At 48.2% G+C, this 20,717-nt stretch overlaps 1 protein-coding gene across 1 annotated transcript in view; it reads right to left on the bottom strand.

Moving 5' to 3' along the window:
* Nucleotides 1-7,076: 7,076 nt before the first annotated feature.
* The window catches only part of LOC144722073 (chondroitin sulfate proteoglycan 4-like), a 31,657-nt gene continuing 18,016 nt past the window's right edge, over nucleotides 7,077-20,717 (bottom strand). Inside the window, exons 9-11 of the mRNA XM_078600188.1 lie at nucleotides 20,282-20,457; nucleotides 19,182-19,362; nucleotides 7,077-13,182 (exon numbers count right to left, since the gene is read on the bottom strand). Of these exons, the coding sequence (XP_078456314.1) occupies nucleotides 11,054-13,182; nucleotides 19,182-19,362; nucleotides 20,282-20,457 (2,486 nt within the window). The 3' untranslated portion in view covers nucleotides 7,077-11,053. The remainder of the gene's footprint in view (nucleotides 13,183-19,181; nucleotides 19,363-20,281; nucleotides 20,458-20,717) is intronic.

The following is a 20,717-nucleotide window of genomic DNA, read 5'->3' as shown; positions in this document are numbered from 1 at the left end:
ATAAGATCCAGGTTTCATAGTGCTGTGCACAAACCACCGTGCTACCGATTCCCCCAATGCTTTGAAATCATTCATTGTGCGGGCCGTATTTGAAAGGGCTTGTGAGATTTTTTTGTTTTTGATGATTTTGTAATTTTTTTTAAACAAAAAAGCTGGAGCTGCAGCTATTTTTGGTATTGTCGAGTAAAAGAAATCACCCCCATACGGCTGACGAGTCGTTCTAGGCACGTGCGGCTCCAGCTGCGGAAATATTTTCAAACCCCTCGTTTAATAAATACATCAGGACTCGTGAAGCTGCGAGCAGTTGACTAATCCAACCATCCGACTGCTTCCTTTAATGGGTTTCTGAACGTCAACGTTTAATTAGATTGGTGCACTCTGTAATTCATTGCAGTTATGACTGGGGACGAATCAATAATCTTGCGACCGGTTCACAGAATCCGTCACTGGGCGGTGGTGACCCTGAGCAGGAATCGAACCCGGGTGGCAGACTTCGTAGCGAACCACGAAACTACAGTACAGCATCCCATCCCACCCCAACAAAAATGTAACGATCCATTTGGAACGATCAACCTCGCCACGCGAGCAGATTTCATCGTTCCGTCTCCGTCCGCTGTACGTCCTCCTCCAAGACGCGTTCCATTCCTAGGCAAGTCAGCCCGGCGCTCACCGCGGTTGTTATTCTTGACCAGGGCCACTCAAGTATGTCACGTTGCTCAAAAGTAACTGTTTAGCCACGCGGGGGGAGGAGGGGAAACGGCAGTGAGTCATGTTCACCGATTTTCCGTCACGCGAATTCTGGCAACAATAATCCCAAGCCGACACCGCTGCATTTATTTTTCCGTGGTTGTTGTTGTTGTTGGTTTTGTTTGTTTGTTTGAGCCGCTCTGAGCGTCGTTGTAGAGCCCCACTTGTATGATGAGGAGGAGGAGGCGGCCACCACTCTCCTCGCACAATTTACTCCTGCTGCTGCTGCTATGGCGACAACCAAAAGGGTTTGAGCTTTGTGACCATTGTACTCTAAGCCGGCAGGGAAGGGCAGCGGAGGGAGTTGGATCCTCAGAGCATCGGGAATGCCTCGGGCGCGCCACTCACAGTCACGCTCGCGTTCGAAGATGCAGCGGTTGCGAGTCCCGACGAAAGAAGCAGCAGAGATGGATCATTCTACCCGCCCCATGGTCGTTTTGCCCTCCCCAAACCTCTCTCTCTCTCAATGTATGCGTCCGTCTCCATGTCCGTTGTCGCTGTGTCAATCTCTCGATCTCGCCGGTTGGATGCCTCCCATGTCTGTAGCTCTCCCAGTGCCGGATTATCCCAGGAGCAAAAGTAGCTACTACATATGTAGTACTACATTAGTAGCTACTACATATGTAGTACTACATTAGTAGCTACTACATATGTAGTACTACATTAGTAGCTACGGGCCCCGCACTATTGAAGGGCCCCGCGCTAAATGGTTTCAAGCTATCAATTCCGGTTCAGTGATTCTGCACTTGCTTTATTACTATAGTACTATACCGCCTTCAACTTTTATGAACGACTGGGTGTTTAAGGTTAGCGATTTGTCGTATTATCTGGCTGTATAGCAAATGAAAAAATACAATGACTTTACTATGCAAGCAAAAAAAAGGTGTGTTTTCATATTGATGTATCTTTTTATGTATTTAGGGCCCCTTTATAACATATGCTCCAGGCCCCGCACTAGCTTAACCCGACACTAAGCTCTCCCCATATCCGTGTTTCACGTTGTTTGTCTCAATGTAGGCGAACACGGTGTGTCTCTCTTGTCAGTGTCTCTGTCTCCATTGTCGACATCTTTCTCTACAACTTTGTGAGTCTCTAGCAATGCATCTAGTATGTGTCTTCATCTCTCTCGCTGTGCCTTTCCCCGTCTCTGCGCCTGTCACTGCTGATCACAGTTGTGGATCGCCAGGTCTGTCTCATGGTCTTCCTCCGTCTCTGTGTCTAATCGTCTCCAACCCGCTCTCCGATATGTGCATCTCACTGTCTTTGTCCTCCGTGTCTTTCTACTCCGTCTCTCTCTCTCACCGTGTGTCTCGCTGCGTGTCTCTGTCTCTCTCTGTGTGTGTGTGTCCCTCTCTCCCCATCTGCCCAGGGCTTCCACTCAGCGTTGAGAGGGGGTTGGCCACTTGATTCGAGTTTCTCACAACCAGTGCAGGCAGATCCGTTACTTCCCAATGTGAAGCCGTGAAGCAAAAAAAATGACGCTATAATTACTTGGGATTAATATGAATCCTAGATTCCACACCACTGGTGTGTTGGGAGGGAAAGACGAGACAAATCGGGTTAAGGCAAAGTCATATTTCTTTTGGAGACAAACGCAGCTCCATTGTTGTCGCAGCCTTAGCGACGTGGAGTCTAGACGCCGCAGAGAAATCAGCCACATTTCTGAGAAATCTTGCCGCTTTCCTGCTGCGTCTTGTTACGAAACAAAAATCCCTGAGAGAAAAATAATAATAACCATACATCACCGGCACTTCTCTTTAAGGTAACAGTGGTTATCAGACTTAGTGTGGTATCATCGGGGCGAGTTTATGCTTGAGTTTGCTGAAGACGTCTGGCCCCTAGTCACTACTCATGTGGTCAGTAGCCCTGTAAGAGAATAATTTAACAAAACAACCCTAGTAAATAAACGGGTTTAATGTAATAGTTTCGACAGAAACACTAGCGTGAAACTGTAGTACAGTGTTCATGTGAAACGAAACAAAGCTGCCATGCTATAGACATCCTGGGGACGCTGCTGCTGTAGTTTGATGGAGTTGCTTTAGTGTGTATGTTCAACTTCTTTCACACCGTACGTTGCCAACCGCGCTAATCGGAGATGCGGGAGAAGGACGACAGACTAATACACAAAAACAGTTAAAGATAAATACGTTTTCAAACTGGATGATTTAAAAGTGCATAGCTCACCGTGGCTTCCTAATATCGCAAGGAAGAGCGTTCCAGACGGTCGCAGAAGCACATTCGAAAGCGCGCGATGCGGTGACCCTCTTTGTTCGATGGCGAGCCAAACGTTTGGCTGTTTTAGCGGAAATACCAAATGAATTTACACTGAACCCGAAGAATCTTCATCACGGAGTATTACGTAAGAAACCTGCAAGTGATCCTCCCGAGTTTGATTCGTGACCACCACGAGCACCCTCCATCAGTGGCGAGCGATGTCTGAACCAGTCATGTGGTAGCAGGGGCCACAGCTGCATTTTATTGCATTTCTGTACAGCCAGCAATGAAAACGCCTTAACAGCAGAGCACGCGTTTGTAATAAACACAGCAGTTACACAGCAAGGCTCTTAAGATACAGAACTGGGCAGAACTTGAGAACTGGCCGTGTATTGCCAGCAGCTCAACATATTCCACGAATGCAGCCACCCAACCAATCGCAGTGTTTGAGAGGTCACGTGTGTTTTTAATTCTCAACTAATTCAGATTTCTTTGGTCATTCAGCTTCCACGCAGCTTGAACGCCACGCAATGCACACACATAGCGATCCTACACAAAGAAAGTTCACCCGATTGATTTTGAACCGAGGTTATTTTTGTTGTTATATTTACAACAGAAAATGTCTTCTGAGTTGTTTTTATTTTCCGCTAACAGTACACCCGAATATTCTGGTCACTAGCTTTGAATGTGACGTTCAAAATCAATACGCTGTCTGCCTTGGTAAGTGACCGCTTGGGAGTGGAATCCCATGGGAGAGACTCTCGAGATTCTGTGAAACATTTCCAATAATGTAGCAGCTGCGTACCAGAGGCGGCAGATGCAGTCGTGAACGTGGCTTTTAAAAAAAAATCTAAAGCTCGCTAACCCAGAGCCCCATCAATTTTCAAAGGAAAGCCTCTCGAGAAACATCTTTTCACTTTCTATCATCCACCCAGGATGAGAGGGGACTCACAGGCAACATATTTGTGACACGAGTGGTATGTTTTGTCGTTTAATTCAAGGTAATGTGGTATTTATTCAAAAAAACGGAACACAGTTTCGCTTGTATATAGGCGCTCTTCATGCAGAGCATCCCAGAATGCATCACAACTCTTGACAATACAGAAAACCCCGAATGGCCACCACTCCAACTCAGGGCTGAGTAAATGTCCTTTAAGTTTTGACTGAAAATATTCGACTGTGCATGCATTCTTGGGATGGGGCTCGAAAGGCAGGGAGAATAACAGCTGAAGATGCTTGCCTGTCCCTTCTTGATGTTTGGTCACAGCACAAACACAAACGTCACAGCACCAACACAGAGCTCACAACACCTGCAGACTCATCACTTGCAAAGCGTTAAAAGCTCACTTGCAAAAAAAAAGACCAGATGACCACCAGAATGAAGTCACCTGTTTCACAGCTGATAAAACACGTAACCGTTTATATGCAGTGAAGCACGTGAACTTACAACGTTACCGTTGTGGATAACTAAAATCTTAACTGACGGTAACGATTTAGTTGTGTTTCCGCATATTGTTTTAACATGCAGTGTTTTACAATGATAATGACGCGTTCCTTTTTTACGTAATCGTGAGAAGCTGGATTTCTTTAACACGCGCGTCCTCAGTAGAGCGAGGATTTCTCCACAACTCTGGCTGCCGCCTGATGATGCTGGTTGTAATTATCGGCGAAACGTCACAGTACTTCAATTGTAAATGTTGTGGGGTTACTCTCCAACACACCGGTGTAGTGCTGTACTAGTAATGAATTAGCACGTTTTTGTTTACGTGACAAACCTTACTAATTGGCTGTGTCGGGTGGTGGCGGGTTTAACAGCACATTTAAATATTTACGCGATCTAACCCAAACGCCTCTCTTATGGATAATATTGGTCGTGAAAGCCCACGTGTTAAACGAACATGCCCGCGGCTGAATCACGCAGCGACTCGGCCACGGTGTGGACAAGTTGTTACGATTCAGGGAAATAATTCGATAAACTTCCTTTTCGTATAATTTGTGTAGTGGGTAAATAATTGGAGAACTTCTTGCGAGGCAACACGATGTTTATTCGCAATCTGGGTACAGGTCCCTAACACAAAGGGGTAACGGCCCCTTCCACCCGATACCTAAGGAGGTGAATGGCCTCTGGGCTACACGACCGCCCAACACTGGGACCACCCTGCACGTCTTTGTATCCCTCCGGCTAGGGGGCTCTAGGGGGCTCTAGGGGAGGCTATCCCGACCCGGCCGTGCCAAGGTGTACGGGTCCTGACCTCTGGTCCGCTCAGACCCGGCCCTGAGAAGGACATCGGGAGAGGGGAGCCCCAGGGTCTCACCACTGGCCACACTCAGCTCCGGCCCTGCGAAGGGCAGCGGAGTTTGGGGTCCAGGGTCTTACTGCTAGCCCCATGATGACTGAGCCGGACCCTTGAGAGGTCCGGCTTATATTACTGGTTCGTGGCTTGCTCCGCCCTAGCCACGCCTCCCTTCCAGAACTTTCTGGAAGGTGACATCATCCCCCGGTCCCCCCTCCCGGGGTCCGGGGGATTGTGTCCCAGGATCGGCTTCCCAGGGATTGTCGTTGGCCCCTTTGGGCCACGGTCACCAACTCTGGCGTGGCAGCGCTGCCGCCTCCTGGTGACGAGAACGGGGAGCTACCCGCTAACAGAATGGAGAGTGCCGATTAATGCCTCTACAATTGTACCACTTGGAATTGTCTCGTACCGTTTTGTTTGTATTGCCTCGTTTGTTCAGTTTTTTTTCTATTCACTCCATAACCCCGAGTGTAACACGGCATCTAACTTGCATACACCTGTAGAGGTATTCGATTATTACGTGCACAATTAGATGCATCTACTGTGAGCATAAGAAATAGATTTCAATCAATCAATGCATCATTAAATGTATAGCTTTGTATTCAGTAGTAAAAGTGAGATTATATTAAGGACACGTACATGTTTTTTTAAACGATAAATATTTTGATATAAACATTTTACTTTATATTCAGAACGTGATGGTATAGTTATTATGCCTTAACATGAGGAACACAGTGAACACATCAAATCCTCATTACTTACAGAAGACACTGACCCAACGGAGCATCGTTCGGTCACGGCACTGCCACTTCCGCAGGTAACCCACAGCATGATCGAGGACCGATGAACTTCTGCTATCGGGACACCAACCTTAACACTTGATGCAGCAAATCTGGCTGTGACGGTCCCACCTGATGACGGAGACTTGTGTTGCCTCCGAAACGTCGTATATTTTTATTTTATTTTTTATTAATTTCATTTTTTACCTACGTGACTTTACCGAAAGAACTAAGAGTATGAATCCTTGCAGTCACGAAAGCTTCAATCTAGAATCAACACACCATCTGCGGTACAGCACACGTTTACTGCAGTAACATCCGCAGATCGGTCAAATTTTGGACACGTGTTCATAATGTTGGTACCCATCACACACACCACGCGCACCTAACGATTACTCCACTTCAGACATTTATTGTGCAGCTTCATGGCCAATCTGCAATGCCTCCGTGATGTCCCTGACTCCAGCTCGGTCACGTGGTTCTCCGCTCTCCAAGCTTCCGTTGGGATCACTCGCCTAATGGGTCTGCTTCTCATAGGACTATCAGCAATGTCTGTCTTGCTGCCCTTGAATCGCTTGGCCCACTCTCACACGCGAAGTCGTCGTCCTTGTATCCAGGACACAAGCTCCGATAAACCTCAGCAGCCTTAAATGCCAACGATCACTGTAACTTCGGGCGCAGGTTTCTGTCCGAGCATATCCACTCACGACCACTGGACCGCCTCCACAGGTGACATTATTTGACACCGCTGTATGCAACACGCAATTTTATCAGCATTATGGACTTTCCATAGCGCATACTGTGCTTACACATTGTATAAGAAAATACGCAAAAAAGTTAATCATTTGCTTTGATAATTTCAAGACAGTGGTGACAATTGATAGTAAAACACTTTAGCAGATGTGATTGTTAAGTACATTTTTGTTCCATGTCAGAATCCACAACACCCGCGCAGATGGCAATGTGGGATCGTGCCTCACAATTAGAAGTCCAAGGATTACCTCGGCTCATCACGCTCCAACGCACTCATCCACAATACATGTTTCTTCAAACCAAGTGTCTTTATTCAACAATGTGTGTATATGGGGAGGGGGGGTGCTCATCTCCTATAGCAGCTCTGAAACCGAGAGTGGAAATTCCACATTCCTTTGGTGAAGAAAAGTCTCTACATAAAACAACCAATGCTAAATAGCCACAAAGTGGTGTTTATTTTATACACCTTGAAAGACTGAAGGGTGGAGTCGATGACCACCGAGTGGGACTTCAACTCTTGACCTTTCTATTGTGAGTAGACCACCTTGTCACAGAAGCCCCTGGCCGGATATTATATGATTGTAAAAAAAAATAACCCGAACAATATGTGGATACGACTTTTTATAAATATTTAGTTTCCCTAAAATGTTTAAAAGACAATCTCTGCATTGCATAACGATTGCATAATACAGCACCGGTTATCGGAATCAAACAAATGCCTTTATCGAGACTGGGCGGTGGTGCAGTGATTGGCGCACTCAATCCTGAAGCGCATGACCCCCGAGTTCGAATTCCCGGCCGGACAGCCCCTCTCACCAACCCGAGCTGATGTGCCCGCGCGACGTACGATCAAACAATCTCCACAGTCTCAAGCCGTGTGAAGGGCCTCCATCTAGCAGCGTGTGGATATTATACAGCGGGCCGTGCGTATGCCGTGAATACATGTCGGTACGATCATTGTAACCGAGTGATAAAAACTTAGCGATTGAACTCTAGTTCCCAAATGGAACTGCCTCGTTCTGTATATAGTGTCGGTGTCAAATGAGCATGCTCTTATTTTTCGCGTACAATAACGTGGCACACCCTTCAATGGGATAACGCACACATTTGGAAACTTGGCTGTGACGGTTGCCAATGAATGGAACTTTGTGCAGCCCGTGAACCCTTCTCTGTCGTTAACAGCACCCGGTAGGTAACCTCCCTTCTTGGCGGACAGTTGTGGCACATTAGGAATGGATCACCCTATAAAGGAACACTGATTTCGACGACGAAAGAGTCACTTTAATTGAGCACCACTGGAAACTGGCTGCAAACGTATTACCCCGTAGCTTCCCGCTACCACCAATGCCAACAAACTGGGGTGAGTGAACCGGCGAGTGTGAAGCGGCAGTTCTAATCGCTGAACTACGACCTCACACCGGCCCCTAGCGAACGAGCGGCAATTGGCAGCTGGCGTGGGGCCGTTTCCTTGGGCCGACTCGACCTGAATTTGAGTATCTGGCAGCCGTGCGTGAGAAAAAAAATAAAACAAACCAAGTGTGTCGACAATGGCTGTTGAAAGCACATTTTGAAGCCAATACAAGTCGTGGCAGAGACACCCCGGGGTTAACTACAGCCCGAACGTGACAAGCACAGCACAGCATGTAACGACAGATGACACCGCCAATTCGTGCATTGAGCATCCTACCACGGCATATGCAATACAGATCCGTGCATAGTCATGCTCTCTCCCTTCGTAGGGAACAACTAGTGGTATTATTGAAAGACATCTTACATAATAATAAAAACACTGGTGTAACAAAGGAAACTCTCAAGGCATTCCGAGTGGAACGTAAGCGGTTGAAGAGAGCCTGGTTTTTATAACCCTTGAAATAATTATGCACCGAAATAAACATTTCCGCTGAGAGAAAAAACTTGCGTCCCGCTTCAATTTCGTCGGCCGTGGTGTTGCCTGGCCAACCACAGGTATATCTGCGGGTCAGAATCAAGGGGGCTTTTGGCTGGGGTTGATTTGTGGCTAGGGACGATGAGGCCACAAAAGTTGGTTCATCAACGACAAAACAATTTGTCTTCAGCCCCTTTTATACTCGGGCCCCTTAAAAAAGTTGACCGCCCGCCAAACACCCAGCATAATGAAGGCAGGAAACCCCCGGCTGATGATGAGTCTGTCACCTACCTTACTTTCCACAGTGTTTTTCCGCCAAATATTTTCACGTAATCCGATTCGTCAAGTAGTCGCACGATAATCGTTGGAGTAGTCGATCATTGACATAATCGGGATAGCTCAGCTGTAGTTCGATTCAATAGTTTACCAGAGCACACGCGGCCACACGTTAGCCAATGCTGGATTGCATATATCACCTGAGAATTATATTCGTGTGTATACAGCGAGCGCCTAACGGATAAACATTGACTCACTCACTACCTTTTCAGAGGGTTTTTTTTGGAACGTAGAGTATAATTTGAAATATGTATTGGCATAAACAAAGACAGAAATGTATAAGCCTATTCATGTTTTCGTCTGTGGAGTTTCTAAAATAATTCTCAAAATGTGGGTAGAAAACATATACAAATCCAGATTAAATATTTAACACTTATTTTCTACACTATGTCGATATGTTGGTCAAAGTACCTTTCTGATATCCCAACTAATTCTACTTGCCCACTAAATGTTTATTGGCATTATGTTGCTGCATTAAACATTAAAATTGTATAGTACCATAAAATTGTATTGCGCATTCAATTATTAAAGAAACATATTTGGAGGGCAGATTACTGAGACAGGTATGAGAGTGAGCACCCAAAGTCTGGAGACAAAGCATACGGTCTCAAGCCAGATCGTGGCATACTTTAAGAGTTGTGTATAACCACTGCAAGGGAAGTGGGATCTTGTGGAGAGAAGCAATGGCAAGTGGTGGTGGTATCAACAGCATTGGCCATGATGAACTCTTATTTTAATTAAGGCATAAATTTGTATCTCTTGCAGAGCAGTGCAACAACGGCCCCATGGAAGTGGCTACCACAGAGCTACCTCTGATATGTCTTCAAGTGACCTATCGTCCATACGGTAGGAAGCAGCATTTTCCCACCTGTCTTCAACTGAGAGTAATGCTCATGAACCATCAACTCTCTATACTTGAGAAGCTGATTTAATCATAGGCCTGGAGTTGAACCCACGGCCTCAGTGGTTGCCAGCTCAGTGATCTGACCTCTAAGCAATCCGGTCACCCCCGCTCATCGTGACCTCTTAACCTTGACGATTAAAATCCACATACAAAAATAGTAATAAAAAATTACGCTTTCACATGGGATGCGGTCGGTTAGCCCAAGACCACGTTGACTGGCAAACCAAAATAACAACAAGAAGTCCAAGTTTATGTTTCCGCTTCTCTTCTACAACGCTAGGTCAACAATAACGATGATGAGCAATCCAATGTTGGGACAATATTGATGCGCAGTGATGCTAAAAACGATTCCAAATGTATTGTAAAATGCTCACAAACGCTACTCGGTATTTGCTGTATATTCTTATACTATCCGGTAGCATTTAACAGGCAACACCCTGCTGATGATACTCAGTAAAGCGAATCCTTGTGAAGGTCGGCCCGAACAACACTAATTTTACTGGGAAAACATTGATCCGTAAGGAGCTTTGTTTCGTTGAACACATGTTGCTTCATATCGGTAATTACGTTTGTCACAAATTCAAAATGTGGCACCTTTCATAAAAAAAAGTACAAACTCTCTATTCAGCCACTGATAACACTGGTCAAATTATAACGCTTTTCTTTCTTTCCTGCCCTTTTTGACGGCCGTATTTTTGGCAAAACGCTCTTTGCACAACGTTTATATATATGTAAAAACAAAAGAGAAATGGTACCAACGAGATATGAACGTAGACACACCAAAAGAAAAGCACAAACACAGGCTTCGTTCTAATATGCGGCCGTCGTAATGCCGCTGGTTTGGTTGGCTCCAGCCAATCGCAACGGGCGGCAGCAGCAGCAGCAGTCCTCTAGGCAGAAGGCCCACCCGGCATGTGTTCGGGTCAATTTACACGAGACAAAACAAACGGAGCGGACGCAATCGCCCATTCTCAACGGCCCGCGAGAAAACACGGCGGGGCGGGCGGGGGGGTCAGGTGGGGGTGAGCGACCTCCACGGGTCGACCTCGGTCGAGCCGCACCAGAAAGGGGGGCATACGGGGTTGAACGCCGCGACCCCGCATTCCGCCCCCCCCGAAACGGAACGCTCCGCCTTCCCGCGTCACACCCAGTACTGGTTCTTGCGCAGCGAGGGACTTGTGGCTCGGCAGTACTGCAGCATGTCGGCGTTAAAGTGGCACCAGGTGTACGGGAGGGCGGTGGGACTCGGGGGTGGCGACGGGTTTGCCCGGGCATCCGCCACCATGGCCGCCACGATGTCGGCCTCCGCGGACGGCGATCCTCCGCCGCCGAGCGCCGTCACGGTGACGGTGGGCACCGTGGGGCTCCGCTCCGTGTGGCCCACTGTGAGCAGGCGGCTCGGGCCCAGGTTGTTGGGCTTGAGAGCCCGGAAGCCCTTCGCGACGTCGCGGCTCCTCCTCCTGGCGATCGCCAGCAAGGCCAAAGCCGCGATGATCGCGAGCGCGACGGCGGCGACGACGACGGGGACGATGACGTTCAGGTTTCCGCCGCTGCCCTCGTCCACCGACTCCGCCGCCGCCCAGTCCAGATCGGGCGACGACGACGACGGGCTGGGGTCGAGGGCGTCGTCGGGGTCGGCACTGCTGTTTTTGTTGCGATTGCCCCAGCGATCCGAAATTTTGTTCCTCCATCGGGGTGCAGGCCTTCTGGCCGGAGCCTCGCTGTAAGGGGACACGGTCGCATTGAATGGCAACGCCGCCTCCTCCGTGGCCACGTTCGAGTCCACGGCAGTAGTGCCTCCCGTGACAGGGGGGGTCACCGACGAATCGTGTTCTGAAAGTGCTTCGAGGTGCGACGTTATATTGGGCACTGCGGAAGGATCTAGAGGCACTATGCTGTACGCAAACTCACCCGCCGCTGGCTGGACCCCCTCTGCTCTCAGCACAAACCTAAAGGAATCGTTTGCTTGACGCGCATCCGTTAGGTTTACGTCGCCGACTTCCAGGAGGACGAGCCCCATCTCGACGTCGCTCTGGGTGAAACGCGTCACCCCCCGTGCGTCCCGCTTGCCGCGGAGCGAGCGGCGCGTGAGCCGGCCGTGCCGCGGCGGCCGTAGCACCTCGTAGTGCGGCATGTGACCCGTCAGGTTCGCCAGCTCTCGCGCGTCCAGCATGTCCAGATTCACGGGGGTGGCCGCTCCGGCGGGTAGTGCCAGGTCCGCGGGAATCTTAACCAGGGGCATCACCGCAATCTTGGCAACCAAGCCCGTGACGTTGCTCTCGGCGGTGAGGGCACTGAACTCGAAGTCGTCCTCGGATGCCGACATGTTGGTCATGCGGTAGGCCAGCGAGCCCGCGTCGATTTCGGTTTGCGGGAAGGTGTCCACCCTGCTGCCGTTGAGCAGCAAGAGGCCGGCTTGCGGCCCGCGCGTGACCAGGTACGTAATCTCGGCGCTCTGCCCGTTGGTCTCGCCCGCGAGGTGGCCGCGCGTCACCACGATCGTCGCTTGGCCCTGCACGAGCTCCACCACGCTGTGGTTCACCAGCCGGATGGACAGCGGCTCCACCGCCAGGTTAAAGAGGGTGAAGAGCGGGCGGTGGACGCCGTCCGTCACGCGGAAGTAAAAGACGCCGGATGCGGGACTCCCGTCCTGCACGAACACCACCCGGCCCGCGTCCACGTCCGCCTGCGTGAACTCGCTCACGGCGACGCTCGGGCTGTCGTTGAACGCGACGCGCCCGTTGTTCGGTCCGCTGATGATCGTAAACTTTAATTCAGGCGCGGGATTATCCAGGTCGACGACTTTCAGGTTGCGCTCGGATATCGTGGCGGTGAAGCCCTGCACGACGCTCAAGCCCGGCGTCTTGGTCTTGAGCTCCGGCGCCCGGTCGTTGACGGGCAGCACGTCGATGAGGAAGACCTCCTCGACGACGAGCGAGTCGCCGGCGTCACTGCTGCCATCCGGTCGGCCGGCGCGTTTGTTTTTGGGGTTGGGAAACGCGACGAAGGTGAAGTTGTCGCGGGCGTCCTCCGAGCCGTCGTGCCGATAGCGCAAGCCGTGGCGGTCGAGGTTCGCCTGGGAGACGTACGGCTTCTCCTTGGTCACGTTGAAACTGCCGAGCCAGAGGAAGCCGTGGCGGGGCAGGACGGTGACCTGCAGGTACACCTCGTGCGAGCCGCGCAGCTCCTTCGCGAGCTTGGCCAGCAGGTTCGAGGCGTCCAGGTTCGACTTGTTTATCGCCACTTCTTGGCCCTCCACCACCGTCGCTCCTGTCAACACGTGGACAACGAGGGACGTGATGTCAAAGGGAGCGTAAGAACACGCGGGTGTATTGGGAAACACATTTCCGCGGAGAAACACCCCAATAGAGCACTTGAGCAGTCACGGTTGCTCCGACAAGTGTCCCTCGATGGTTTACGTGAACGTTACGTAGCTCAAGAGTGGCGGACGCGACACCTTCGTCACAGGCAGCACGACTGTGTTGGCTCTGGAATGTTACACCGTTTACAGGTTTTACGTTCTGAGTACGTGGATGTATGCGTGCGTGTGTTCACGGCACGCGTTTATTGTGCCAGCGCACTACGCCACGTATTTTGACGCCTACGTTAAAACTCCTGGCCAGGGCAAATGTCAGTGGGTAAAATAGTGTCTGGGACTCCCCTAGGTTGACTCAGTCTTAGACGATTTAAACGGTGTGTAAACAGCACTGGGGATACGAAGGAAGCCGGCACATTGTAGACTGCACCGTCAGACAGGCAGTAATTGTGGCGAGTTATTCGCAACTGCCCTCCAGTCTATAAGGCTCAACAGGGGAGCTGTTTTGTGTATAAATTAATGGGTTATATATGGATGGTTGTAGTCACTCACGATTGTCCAAGTAATAAAAGTGCATGTAACATGTGCCTGTACTCCGTCACAAATATGGTTCCGCAAGCTGTTTCCAATCTTCAAGAAAACAGCTGAAAATAGTCCTGCCCTGTGTTAACACGTGCAATCCAGCGAGACACGATCGCAAAGTAAAGTACAGTTCCATACGTGGCCTCACCCAAAAATATATTATAAATCCCGTATCTTCCATTTACAATCATACTCACATACATTCTCTGTACACTGCGGACGTACCGTTATATTACTAATTATTTTTCTAACATTTCAATGTACATTACATTTAAACCTAAACATATACGTGTTTTATTTCCACCCGACCTCGTGCAAACACGTCGTTGGTGGATTAAGATTGAAAAATGAACACGAGGAGTGAAGCGACTAGTGTCTTTACACGTTTAAAAATGTTCCCCAAGGAAGCGCACCATCGCATGCTGCACGTGTGAAGGTGGGATGCCGTGCTTAGGGCAGTTTGGGACAGCGTACATCATTTAGCGGTTGCAGCAGAAGGTGTAACAGGACCCTCGATCGTCTGGATAAAGGTCGGCTACTCTCCCGCAAGGAACGACACTGCCTGGTGGTCCAGCGCTTTGTAGAATTCGTCGCTGCCTCATCTCTGCCTTTGTAAACCACCACAGGCAAGAGATATTCTCAAACGTCAGGGAATGCTGGTTGAGGATGCTATTTGCGATCCACGATCTTGCTTCTTGGCTACAATATCGGTTGAATTGTGCGCTGCAAAATAAACCCTCTTTCTGGTGAACTTATTAAATCACAACTGACGCAATGAAATCAACTCTGCTGCCATTCTCTCCCCCACCCCTGCTCGATATTTCATGAACCTCGTTCTCCGCCTCCATGAAGGGACCCGCACTGAATGGTCTCACACCTATCTGGATTGTTTTGGCCTCCGAGAGGAGGTTTGGTATTTCTTTCAGCCACTCACGGTTGGCTCAACAACCCATTGCTGAAAGGGAGCTCACTGCTGGAAGACATCTACAGCATTCGTGCATTGGCAGACTCCTCGAATGCCCAGCGATCGTCCCACATTACGGCGATGATCAATCGCTTGCAACCCCCATGGCTAAGGGCCCACAACCCGCGTAATTATCTTCAATAGCATCCCTCATTTACTCACTGCCACTACTGCTCCTGGTCAAGGTCTCCTCAAATAGGCTCAACAATTTTCTGCGCACGAAGGCTCGTTTTTTTCTTTGCCTTCATTTGGCATTGGCGTTACTCTCGCGACTGACGAACTTGTTCATAATATTTACCGTGTCGCACGTAAATTAGCGAGCGCAGGACACCGAGTGTGGACAAAGCCCCACAAAACGCTGTGAATACGCAGCCCGGTTCGCGTGCGAGCGTGAAGTGGCGAGGCAAAAACCGAGTAAACTTTTCAGAGTGCCACCATCCTCAAACGAGCATTGGTGCCATGCTCCTTTCCATTGGAGATCCTGTGCTACAAGTGGGCAGTGTCGCATTTCCACATGTCTTCTTGGTGTGACGTCAAAAGCAGTGATACCACGTGGGGAGGTCTTGCAGAAGAACAGCCGATTTACATGTACGTTTTTTTTTAAGTTATGCGTTTACAATGTATTACGTGTGCGTTTTACAACAACAAAACCCATCAAAAATACATAAATGTTTTTTTACAAATTAACGAGATTAAACCCAACATTGGCAAATGAATCATGCCATAACCTGGGGCTAATTCGAAATCCGTTTTTTCTATTTCTCTTGAAAAGATGTATCTAATTATTTATTTGGATTTTATATATCGATCGCGTCCCATTTTGTCAAGATGCTCTTGACGTGCAGATGCAATATGTAAAAATCCAAATCGCTGTAGTTTTGACAAAATCGCGATACAAAAAAACTCCCATTTTGCTCTTGAGCAAAAAAGGGGAAAATGTTCCAGTTACATAACGGTGGCACGTGACAGAGCGTTTCATGCCCGGCACAGGAAGTGATGAGCGCAAGAGAGCATGGAGCAGAAGTCGAGCACGTGTGGTTTTTGCGTTGGCTTACTTCTCGACGCATATGGTTTTAAGCGATGAACGTTCGAACTATTAAACGAAAAAACTTTTTTTATTTTACCAGGTAAGGCCCACTGAGCTGTAGCTCTTTTTCAGAAGCGACCTGGCCACAAATGACAGCTCAATGAAGTGGTTTATCATGTGGAAATTTATAGCAGCCAAATACTCAAAACGTATGTTTCTAAAGGTGGAAGGAAAAATCGGAAGACCTGGAGAAAAATCCACGTGGTCACGGGGAAAACGTGCAAACAGAGTTGGGATCGAACCCACGACCTCCTGCATACCTAGCGAGGTAGTTAACATCTCACTACCGTTCTGCATTTCTCATGTCTGTGAGCGCACACCAAAGCTAATCATTTTTTTCGTAACTAAAATTGTGCAAGGATATATTTCTAAATAGTATTTGAATTAAATGAAAATCTCCGGACCTTTAATCAGGTCAGAGTAAATGTAATTCTTGTGTAAACACGTGGTGCCTTCTGGCACAAATCTGCCAAACAAAAGCACCATCACACCAGTACCCATAAACATAACAATAGACAATTCCATACAGTGAAAGAGATACATAAAATATGTATAGTTGTTTATAATATACAAATAAAAGCAAGTTGTAGCTGTTGTATTTGGTGACATGCACAAGTTAAAATCGCGAGCACATGCAGTTTTAACGTAACTGAGATCAAATAAATTCCCAATTTCCGTCATGAACGTAACAAAAATCTCAGAGTATTTGCTGTGGGACAGCGCCACACGGTGCTGGGTCTGGAGAAGTGATTGCTGCGAGACGCATTGAGCGGATTGTCAATCCTGAAATTACTGCCAAAAACTATCGCTCGCTCGCTCGCTCGTGTCTCAGTCCGTTTGTCTGGTGAGGGTCGCGGCGGCAGCGCTTTGAGTAGTGGCGGTCCACACCTCCCTACATCACTACACTATACACTACTACACTATACACTACACTATACACTACACTATACACTACACTACTACACTATACACTACTACACTATACACTACTACACTATACACTACACCAGAGGTGGGACAAAGTCATTGTTATGCAAGTCCAAGTCGAGTCGCAAGTCATCAAATTCATGACTCGAGTCTGACTCGAGTCCAAGTCACATGACTCGAGTCCACATCTCATAGGTGGGACAAAGTCATTGTTATGCAAGTCCAAGTCGAGTCGCAAATCATCAAATTCATGACTCGAGTCTGACTCGAGTCCAAGTCACATGACTCGAGTCCACACCTCTGCACTACACTATATACTACTATACACTACTACACTATACACTACACTATACACTACACTATACACTACGCTACTATACACGACTACACTTTACACTACTACACTATACACTACTATACACGACTACACTTTACACTACTACACTATACACTACTACACTATACACTACACTATACACTACTACACACTACTACACTATAACTACACTACACACTACTATACACTACTACACTACACACTATTACACTTTACACTACTGCACTATACACTACTATACACTATACACCACACTATACACTACTACACTATACACTACTATACACTATACACCACACTATACACTACACTACTATACACCGACTCTAGCTCTTCCTGGGGAATTCCCAGGCGTTCCCAGACCAGCCGAGCGTGTCCTGGGCTGGCCCCGGGGTCTTCGCCCATTACATACAGTATAATAATAATAATACAAATTGTAAGGGTAATTACGAGTAATAGCATTACTATTATTACTCACCTGCTCGTGCCATGGCTAAGTAATTGCTCTTATTATTCGCAACAATACTGCTACTGATTATACATAATTAGTGAAAACAAAAATCCCTGGCCTAAGTCACATTAGACCTTGTTTACGAATCGGTGTAAATGCAAAATGTCCCAACAGCCAAAGGAAAAGCAATGTGTCAAGGATCCAAAGAGTAGTTAGAGAAATGTCCTAAGCCACTTGTCATGGCTTCCTTTTCTTTAGAGTTAGTGATCACAACCGCACATTAAGATCTCTGACGACAGTTGCACATCTTGCGACTGTGTGTTGATGTCCCTGTCGCCTGCGCTCTACACCGTTTAACGCACTACGGCGTGGTGGTTTTTTTTACGTGCAAGTATAATTTTTTGCCAACGTGCACCCAGCAGTTGCGCTTAGACGAGGAAAATAACACCGGATGCAGAACACAATGCGGTCTGCGTGGCAAAGGCGACGCTAGGCACAAAGTGTCCCGACAAAAACAAGCACGATGCAAAAGCTGTCTCGCGCACTTTCTGTCGTAGCGTCTCGTGAGCAACAATCAACGATGACAAGGACCTGCCCTCTCTGGAGAGCGACGCAAGTAGAGCTAAATGTGTCCTTACAAGGATTAAAATGGATGGACGTGATGTAATTAATTGGCATGTTCTGTTTACCTGACAACCCTTACTAGTTGGCTGTGTCGGGTGGTGGCGGGTTTTAACGATGCATTTATATATTTACGCGATCTAACCAATAGAACCTCTATTGTGAATTTTACATACTTTACAGAGGGTGTTTCTGTGTTGCAGAGGCTTCACTGTCTTCTTTGAAAATGTCTCTCTATTCTTCACCCAATATTTGTTTTTGTTAATCCTCGGGGCTCCACAGAGGGAACATTTTACAAGTCTCTGGCCCCGGTCTACAATGGGATTTGCGGAAAATAAAATGACAGCTTAAGGGAAGGGGAGGCCTTGACAAAGCAGTCGATTGACCATGGCTAAAGAAGACTGATGATGGTAGAAAGTGAAAATCTGGTGCATATATTATCAGAGCATGTTTGTGTGCAAGTTCACCACAAGTACTACGTGTGGTCAATGCAGACTTGATGCCTTGCAAAAGGTATCAAAGTGGTGTTTGAGCATCTTAACACCTGCTTTATTGCTCTATAGGGTAAAACCTATTATTATTTTCCATACTTTGACATTGGCGAAAAGGTCCCATAGAGATAAAACTGAATATTATTTATTGCTCCGACGATGCCCAAATATGCCCCCGCTACTGAGACACGACGGTGGTGGATCGTTCAGTGGTCGGCGTGTGTTCGCGTGAACGCGCTGCGATCGTCGCGCACGGTCACCTGTTCATAATCAACGTTTTTGGGTTTAGATCGCGTTATTTATAAATGTGTCGTAACCCTCCACCACCCGACACGGCCAATCAGTAAAAAAGTGGCACGTTGACAAAAGACTGATTGGCCGTGTCGGGTGGTGGAGGGTTACGACACATTTATAAATAACGCGATCTAAACCCAAAAACGTTGATTATGAATAATATTGGTCGCGAAAGCCTACGTGTTAAACTGACGGTCACCTGTGTTGGCGAGCAGCACGCCGCTCCTCCCGGCCGCGTTGTCAAAGGACACGCTGATGTGGAAGGTCTGTGCGGGCAGCTTGGAGGGCGTTGACGAAGCCTGGAAGACGAAGGAGTCTGTGGTGCTCCACTGCCCCATGTCGCCTCCCCGATGCTCGTACGCAATCAGTCCCTCCGCCACCTGGCCAATCACAAACGCCGCTCCGATCAGCGTGGTTGGCTACGCACGGTGCGAAAGAAGTTCAACATACGTGCATACATAAGTTGCACTTTGGCTACCGCTAGATGGATCGGGGCGTTATCACACCGGTACTGTTGCCTTTTCGCAGAATGAAATCTGAACAAACTGCCACGTGGTTACGAGACATTTCACCCACAACAGACTAAAGGTGCAGCCCTGCAATGTCTTTGCTCACGCCACTGCGGGCAGAAGGGCCTCCAAGATAGCGAGGCTCTAGAGGGCCCCCGATAGAGCGTTAGCTGACCTACTCTTTGATGCTCGTCAGACACCTTGGAGGAAGGTGGTGGCAGCACCCACGTTTTAACTCGCCACACGTGACGCGACTGTTTATGCACCCATTGATATGGATGGATGTGTGTTTGGGGCATTTAAGAAACCTCCCCATTGTTTCAGTGGGAGATCGAACCGGCGACATCACCTCTGGATTGTGAGTTCGGTGTGCTAACCCGATACACCGGCGGCAGCATCCCGTATTTTTTTTCTTCCAAAGTATTTTATGAACAAAACGATATCAGGTACACAACACATAGGATATGAACGGGGGGTTGACACCAGCACCAAACACATTTCGGATTACAGTGCAATGGAGACCGGTCTGACCCGCATGTTTCAATAAACTGCTTCAACAAACTCTACAACCCCGTGGTGTCTTCCGAAGCTCCAATACTTCTGTAGGAGAAGGAAAAAAAAGTGAGGTTGGGGGAAGGAGGGGGGGTGCCTAAATGTCCTCATGCAGCATCCCCATAATTTAAAGAGACACTTTGAATGGCCAATAATTATGCCCCGAAAGGCCCAAGCAGAAATGGCTTCGGGTTTACGCTTTTGTCAAACTGCAGTGGAGTGCTGCAGCCGCCCGCACCTCCGCTTGGGTGAAGTTGTCTACGGCGGCCGTGGCGTTGTTGTTGGCTCCAGTCCGCACGATGCGGCCCAACCCGGGCTTGTCGATCACGGAGTAGACGACGGAGCGGTTGCTGGGGAACTTGTCGTCGTTGGTGACCACCTTGAGGTCCTGCTCAGTGATAGCGTGCAGGGACCCTGGATGGGGAGTGTCGCACACACAGAGAAGCAGAGGCACGCACAGAGCGTCTCGTGACTTGAGTTTACAATTGCCTGGAACGTGCAGCTCGATAGCTCTGCCGTGTGGGCTTTACCTGATAAGATGATACAATGGTTAGGTTTCATTTGTATATTTTTAAGTGATTTGTTCAGAGCATGGGATCTCCTTTGCCAGTACCAAAATATGATAATAGGTTTTTCCCCTTTTTTCTGGCAACAAAACAGTTGTTAAGCTGTTA

Source organism: Lampetra planeri, chromosome 13, assembly GCF_965212315.1.
Source record: "Lampetra planeri chromosome 13, kcLamPlan1.2.h2, whole genome shotgun sequence".
Taxonomy (NCBI): Eukaryota; Metazoa; Chordata; class Hyperoartia; order Petromyzontiformes; family Petromyzontidae; genus Lampetra; species Lampetra planeri.
This window is presented reverse-complemented; position numbering and strand designations above follow the sequence as displayed.